Here is a 7,664-nt window from a genome sequence, read left to right on the forward strand (position 1 = left end):
TTAATGGTATTTTAAGAGAAAAGTTTAGTATTAACTATACCCAGAAAAATGCCACCCCTGCTACTACATTGCCCAACACGGTTTTGGCCTAGAAGGAAGGTAGATTTTTTACCGCTATCTCTAAAGTGTTGTGGGATCTTTAGATATTCCTGTGTCTTTTAGGACCCTGCTTTTGCTAATTTGCACAGATTTTGGTCTTACATGTTGAGAGCAATTAAAGTTAAATGGAATTGGTAGGATCAGAGAGTCACTGATGGCATACAAATACAGGACCATCTTGAAAGTTCTGAAACGTTTAATTTTATTTCTGTATAGAACTGCATTTTTACTAAACAAAAGTAATGTATTTTTAACAGTGGAAATGCAAATAAAGGAGTTCCATTTTATTAGTGATAATTTTTGAAGCATAGGTATAGTGTTCCTCAGCTGATCCGAGGCACGCTGTAGACCAGTGTATTTGAGTAGGTTAGCATGTTATAATCCTAAGAAAGCAGTGGCCTGATTCTGTAACAAATATTTTAAGTGCTTATGTTTTCATTTTGAACTTTGACTATTAATGAACACTGTAGTGTTCTTACGAATAATTGTCTTGGCACTTATAGTCCTACACTGGGCACTTAGAATAATAGAAAATCCTATAGACCATTTAAACAAGTGAAACCCTAATACATAAACTAGCGTATGGTTACATTTTCACTTGTTTTCACACTTTGCAAATTTGAAAGTAACTCATGTTGGGAAAACTATTCTTCAGCTTTTCCAGTTAGTATCTGTAGATAATATAAATTTTATCTATAGATATCCCAGTTATTCATATGTACTGGTATGGTACTTTAAAACAATCTGCATTTGAAAAGTTACTCCATATATTAAATTACCCTTACAGATAAACTATGCAGTTACATTGTACTAACTAACTATAGCAACCCTGAAATGCATCATCATTGGATTATGTGAAATATTTTTTCTTTGCAATTCCATATTCATCAAACTGCTTGCTTCACACCAGGCAAAATATCATCTAGATCTTAAGTTGAAAAGGGAATTTCTGAACCTTTATGTATTTCCAGGGAGAATAAAGTATGGACTAGGTAAGAAGGTAGGGGCAGTCTAGCAATAACATCTGTCACCCACTGATTGCCAGGCTTGCTTTAGCTGATTTTCTAGTTGGGGGTGACTGCTCCTTGCTCTGTGTGCTGTCTTCATCTCTAAGAATAGTAATAAAGTGAAGCCTCGGGCCCCTTTTCCTCTCTTCCTTAAACATGAACCGGCCAAATTGTCCATTTTTCCAGCAGTTTTGGGGCACACAAGGAGTCTGTTAACACACTTTGGCTCCCCAGTTCTGACTCTGAGATTCTCCAGGGTGGGAGTTGATCGCACAGAAAGAACCTCCGTTTCCCAACCCTCCAAGGGCTGCCATTCTGCCACCAGTGCCTCCTTCTGTGTCAGTTTCCTCAATGAGAAAAGATGGGTTCATGGTTCTTGTTTCCTGGATGCTTCTGGGCTTGCTGTCCTTCTTGAATAAAAGCAAAGAGTTTGTCCAGGAATTGAAAACCTTTTAGACTCACCTGTGATTATGGTGGGAATTTCATTTCAGAACGTGTTTAACAGTTCCTTCTAGCTGGCCATAGTGATTGTATCGTGAATGGACCACTCAATTCAGAGTTTTACTTAAAAGGGGGAAGTATTGGGGATTGAGGGAATGTCTTTTTTACATATTGTTTTGGTTTTCACTGAATTGGTAATAGTTTCTGTACTTTAATTTCTTCTTGCCAGTGATGACCATTTCCTCCTGCACATGGAAGTTCTTTTCCATACAGGATTTTAGGATATTTACAAAATAGTGAGTGGCCAGAATATTGCTACAGTTCATTCGGGGTGGGGGGGGAAATATATATATATATATATATACACACACACACACACACGCACACATACACACACACAGAGAGAGAGAGAGAGAGAGAGAGAGAGAAACATCTGTCTGTTCCCTGTCAGAGTTTTAAATCTTGACATCATTTATTAAGTTAGTCCCAAATAAATTAGTCCTAGCAAGAAACCTTCATTAATCCAGTCCTTACCCACAGTGAATCTGTCATGTTCCTCACCAACCAGATGCAAAAAAATTGGCTCATCTTGAGATATTATGCATGCTCTGAGGTTGTATGCTTTAAGGTTTGCTGTTTGTGTGTGGTTAGTGAAATATAACAGACAAAATGCTCAGTGTGTGGAATTAAGATTAGATTTGGGACTTGTGGGGGACCTGTCCTAATGGTAATGAACCGGCCATGCGGTGGCCCACACCTTAGTCTTCTGTAGCCGAGTGAGTGCGTGAGCAAGTGAGACTGCAGCCGCCACGTCCCATTCTGCACTTGATGGTTCAGCCTGGCGCTCGAGTCCTGTCACACTGTTTTTAATACTAATCCTTGCTGGCATCTCATAGACATAGTTTTGAGCACTAAACCGCATTCGTGCTGCCGTCGCTACCTGACACTCATTCTTCTCGCTTGTGTCATCCACCTCCACCCGCTTGTTTATTTTTACGGTATTCTTGTGTACCCATCTTGTTTTATGCAGCATCAGCCTGCATTTCTGTTGATTTCTCATTTATGTCCTTTCCAAACATTTAATAGTTTTTATTTTAATTGTTTGTGTTTGATAGCTTGAGCCCAGGCTCTATGTTGTCTTACAAGAAATTGGGGTGATGGATAATTTCTCAAATGCAGATTGTTCTTTAAAGATTAAATTCACTTAACTTGGATGGCCCCCAAGTCAGAACAGTCATTTGCTAAGTCTTTTGGATTGATGAATGATTAATCCCAGTACCAAAAATATCAAATCAAAGCTTAGAATTGAATTTTCAAAGATTGTTCATGGATTTACATATATTGTATTTCTTATACAATATATCACATTTCTTACTGTATATATTCATATTGATAAATGGGTGGAAAGTCTTTGACCCTTGACTGCATTTATGTTAAATGTTTGTCTAGAATATGGATTTGGTTTCATTTGTATTGTAACACAATTAACCGAATGATTAACATGAAAAAAAAAGAAAACAGGAAAAAAATTAAAACAGTTCTGGGTGCTCAGCATTTTCATACATTTAAAGATCTGGCTTAATACCGGAAATAAAATCTCTGAATTGCTGTCAAGCATAAATTTTCCATTTTGAAAAATAAAGCTATTTCAGTTTAAATTGCTTTTTTAAGGCCTTTTGTCAGACTGTTTTGTTCAAGTAAATTTTTCCATCTCAAACCCTAGAGTTATATTTGACTTTCTCTGAGTAAGAACAAAATTCAGATTCCTAAATTTGGGCTCCATGCAATTCTAGTATTAACAACTCCTTGAAAACATTTGCCTCTTGGAGCTGGACTGAGCCTGTCGTTGTTAGTGATGATGGCCTGTGACGTGCGCAATGAGACCGAATGCTAATCAATGCTTTGCCTTGGCTTTCTGCTCTGTGTTGTCTTGGTGTCTGCGTCTTACCTCTGTGTCTGTGCTATTTGTTCCCTTCCCTATTCTCTAATCCTGCCCTTCCCCACCTGCCCCCTGTTCCTTTCATTGTCCTCACTGACCCATCAATCAACCAACAACGCCCCCCCTTCGTCGTGGTGCTCTGCCCTGCTCTGATTGGTGGCTTCGTTGCTTGGGTGGCTGTGTGTTATGATGGACCAGTTCACCCAAGTATGGCCTTCTTGCTGACAGGTATCATTTCTGTGAGAAGTGTTTCACAGAGATCCAGGGCGAGAATGTGACCCTGGGTGACGACCCTTCACAGCCCCAAACGTAAGTACCATCCTGTCATTTTTTCTGGGGCAGGGGAGGGTGGCCTTAAGTTGTTTTTCCCTCTTATAATTACTATAAGAGGAGCACCACTGTCATTTTTACTTTTATACAGTGTTTTTTGGATTTTTGTTTTTGAGACAGGGTCTCATTCTGTCACCTGGGTGGTTTGCAGTGGAGTGGCGCTATCTCGACTCACTGCAGCCTTGACCTTCTGGGTTCAAGCGATTCTCCTGCCTCAGCGTCTCAAGTAGCTGAGGCTACAGGTGCACCACACCCTGCTGATTTTTTGTATTTCTTGTAGAGACGAGGTCTCGCCATGTTGCCCAGGCTAGTCTCAAACTCCTAGACTAAAGCACGATCTGCCTGCCCTTTCCTTCCAAAGTGCTGGAATTACCGGGTGTAGTGTTATGGGGTTTGTTTCGTATTAACTATGCCCGCATTTAATTTGACTGTGTATACTTAGACGTTTATACTGAAAAATGTGTTTTGGCTGAACCACAATGCCACCTCTGCCTTCTTTATCATTCAGGGCAGTAGTACTGTAGCCTGCCACTGTAGATCGCTGGCCTCTCTTGACCTTGGTCTTTTCTTGTAAAATAGTTGTTTTTCGCAGCCAGGCGTGGTGGCTTACACCTGTAATCCCAGCACTTTGGGAGGCTGAGGTGGGTGGATCACCTGAGGTCAGGAGTTGAAGACCAGCCAACATGGTGAAAACCCCTTCTCTACTAAATAAAAATAAAAAATAAAAAAAATTAACCAGGCATGGTGGCAGGTACCTGTGGTCCCAGCTACTCAGGAGGCTTGAGGCAGCAGAATCCCTTGAACCCGGAAGGCAGAGGTTGCAGTGAGCCATGATTGCAACACTGCACTCCATCCTGGGCGACAAAGTAAGACTCCATCTCAAAAAAAAAAAAAAAAAAAAACTACATAAAGTAATTGCTTTTTCCTAGTGGTTGTCAACTTCCATTTTGTAGAATTACACATTTTTCTTTAATTTTTTTTTGAAATGAGGTCTCACTGTGTTTCCCAGGCTGGTCTCGAACTCTTGGCCTCAAGCAATCCTCCTGCCTTTGTCTTCTGAAGTACTGGGGCCACCTTGCCCCACCATGTAAATTTTCAGTTATACCTACTCCCATTCACAGAACTGGCAGTAGCAAAAAATTAGTTTGATATACATCCCCACTCTTTACATTTAGTTTATCTCCATTTAAACCTCAATCCTTTCAGTTGCTGAGCTCCAATGCAGATTAATGGATTCCAGTGTTCTCCAACCCCAGTTTCTGGCCAAAAATATAAATGTGTCTCCTTCCCTCACTAGTGCTTTACCTGTTGTTCATCAGCTCCAAAGTGGACAGGTGTAACTTTGTTAGTTCATTCCTGCACAGGGTTAAACTTTTCTTTCCAGTGTTTATTATCTGACAGAGTTACCTTCAAATCATAGAATGACCAGAGTAGGCTGGGTACAGTGGCTCACACCTATAATCCCAGCACTTTGAGAGGCCGAGGTGGGTGGATCACAAGGTGAAGAGATCAAGACCATCCTAACCAACATGATGAAACCCCATCTCTACGAAAAATACAAAAATTAGCTGGGCGTGGTGGCGTGCGCCTATAGTCCCAGCTACTTGGTAGGCTGAGGCAGGGGAATTGCTTAAACCCAGGAGTCAGAGGTTGCAGTGAGCCGACATCGCGCCGCTGCATTCCAGCCTGGCAACAGAGCAAGTCTCTCCCCCCTCCCCCACCACCCGCCAAAAAAAAAAAAGGTCAGTGTGTGGCAAGAAAATGCAAATGCACAAATTGTGTGATCAACTTATTTCTGTGCTTGAAATACCTAAAAGCCTGCCAGCTACCCACCGCTTCTGCCCAGGTTTGCCAGTGCTATGTGGTTCCCTCTTGTTGCCAGACTGGATTCCTCAGTCTTCTATGATTCCTACCACCCTTCCCACAGTGTGAGTTCCCCTAATTGAAAGGAAGACTTTGCCACAGAAGCGGTTTCCAGCAGTGTAGGCACTTAACGGTCTAATACCTTTTCTTTATTCAAGTGCAAAAAAAAAAAGCCTATCGACTTGTAAGAGAAACCAGAGTGACTGAAATTCTACATTTTCAATTGATTTCCATTGTCATCCTGTTTCTCTTTGTGTGATTAATAACTGGATTGTCGCCTGAGCAACATAGTGAGACCCCCATCTGTACAAAAAATGAAAAAACAGCAGAGCATGGTGGTTTGTACCTGTAGCCCCAGCTACTCAAAACTGAGGTGGGAGGACCACTTGAGCCCAGGAGTTGAGTTCAGCCTGGGCAACATAGCAAGACCTCCATCTCCACCAAAAAAATCAAAAAATTAGTCTTTTGTGGTGATACATGCCTATACTCCCAGCTACTCAGGAGGATCACTTGAGCCTAGGAGACTGGCATTGCAGTGAGCCATGATCGCACCACTGCACTGCAGCCTGGGCAACAGAGTGAGACCCTGTCTCTAAAACAAAAGAAAGAAAAGAAATGGTAGTGGAATGTGTGGGAAAAGAAATTGTAGTGTTCTGTGAAATTAAATTTTCTATTCGTTCCATCATTACATGTACTTGAAATTTTAGGGGGCCATCATTTCTTTTTGTTTGTAAACCTAGTTAGAAAATAACATTCAGGAGACCCTATAGTTTACACTCAACAGATAAATTTTAGTTAATAAAACATTTTTTCTTTTTTTAAAACAAGGACTATTTCAAAGGATCAGTTTGAAAAGAAGAAAAATGATACCTTAGACCCTGAACCGTAAGTATATAACTGTTTCTTTTTTACTTTTTTTTTTTTTTTTTTTTTTTTTTTGAGACGGGATTTCACCATGTTGGTCAGGCTGGTCTTGAACTCCCGACCTCAGGTGATCCACCCACCTTGGCCTCCAAAGTGCTTGGATTACAGGCATGAACCACCGCGCCCGGCCTCTTTTTTACTTTTAATTTTGGTTTGAAATCAGTAAAGTTACTCTTTATGGAGTGGGTTGTGGGTAAAAACATCGGAAATATGTTGCCTTAAGAGGAATTTCTGGTGTGAGTTTATCTTTTAAATATAGATTCTTTTTAAACTTAAAGTATGTCTGTCTCTGTAACATGTTCTCTAGTTACTGGATTTTGACAATGACAAGGTTAATGGATGTTTTTGTTCTATGAGAACCTCTCTTAAATAATTTGGTTATGGGTGCCTTTAAGAAGCCATTTTGTGTGAATCTTTAGAGACCAAAGGTAGGAATATTTGTTGAAATAGTACTAGTAGTATCGTTTAAAGGAAAATACCAGAACGAAAACCTCTTAGAAACTGCTTTCTCAAATAACGTGAAGCTTGGTGCATGTCAAGTACTTTTTTCAACGATGAGTGAGAGTGCTGCATTTGCTTACCTTGCCTCATAACAGCCCCTAAAGAGACTTCAGAGTTTCTTCAGTGTGATCGCCTCTTACCGGGTTCCAGTGTAAAGTTCTGGGGGCACTCCAGTTCATGGCGATACTGGCTGATTTTTGTCCCTGTGGTGAGCAGAGGCTCCAGGAGTGTTGGCTACTGGGGAAGTGTGGGCTGTGACTCAGCCAAAGCCAAGAAACAGCTTCTGCTTTCCCTGTCATGACCCTCTCACTCCAGGGAGGCAAGCGGCTAAAGTGGTAGGCACAGATTTCTACCCAGGCCACCTCTGGAAACCTAGCTTGACTTTTGGCAGGTTACTTCATCTCTACCAGCACCTTGTACACAGGACAATTATGTAAACCCTAGAGCTGTAGTCTTGGGGAGATGCCAGGGCAGAGCACCCATCCTGCTCGTGACCAGCGGATTTTTTTCTGATTTTCCACCTTTCTTTTCTTTTTTTTTTTTTTTTTTTTTTTTTTTTT

At 40.9% G+C, this 7,664-nt stretch overlaps 1 protein-coding gene across 3 annotated transcripts in view; it reads left to right on the forward strand.

Moving 5' to 3' along the window:
• Positions 1-7,664, forward strand: part of LOC108286559 (CREB binding protein) — a 161,766-nt gene that overhangs the window by 129,735 nt on the left and 24,367 nt on the right. For all 3 annotated transcript variants that reach the window (XM_017504469.1, XM_017504471.1, XM_017504470.2), the window contains 2 exons: positions 3,715-3,795; positions 6,508-6,564. In XM_017504469.1, the coding sequence (XP_017359958.1) occupies positions 3,715-3,795; positions 6,508-6,564 (138 nt within the window). The remainder of the gene's footprint in view (positions 1-3,714; positions 3,796-6,507; positions 6,565-7,664) is intronic.

This window comes from Cebus imitator, unplaced genomic scaffold (assembly GCF_001604975.1).
Source record: "Cebus imitator isolate Cc_AM_T3 unplaced genomic scaffold, Cebus_imitator-1.0 Scaffold322, whole genome shotgun sequence".
In the NCBI taxonomy this organism is placed as follows: Eukaryota; Metazoa; Chordata; class Mammalia; order Primates; family Cebidae; genus Cebus; species Cebus imitator.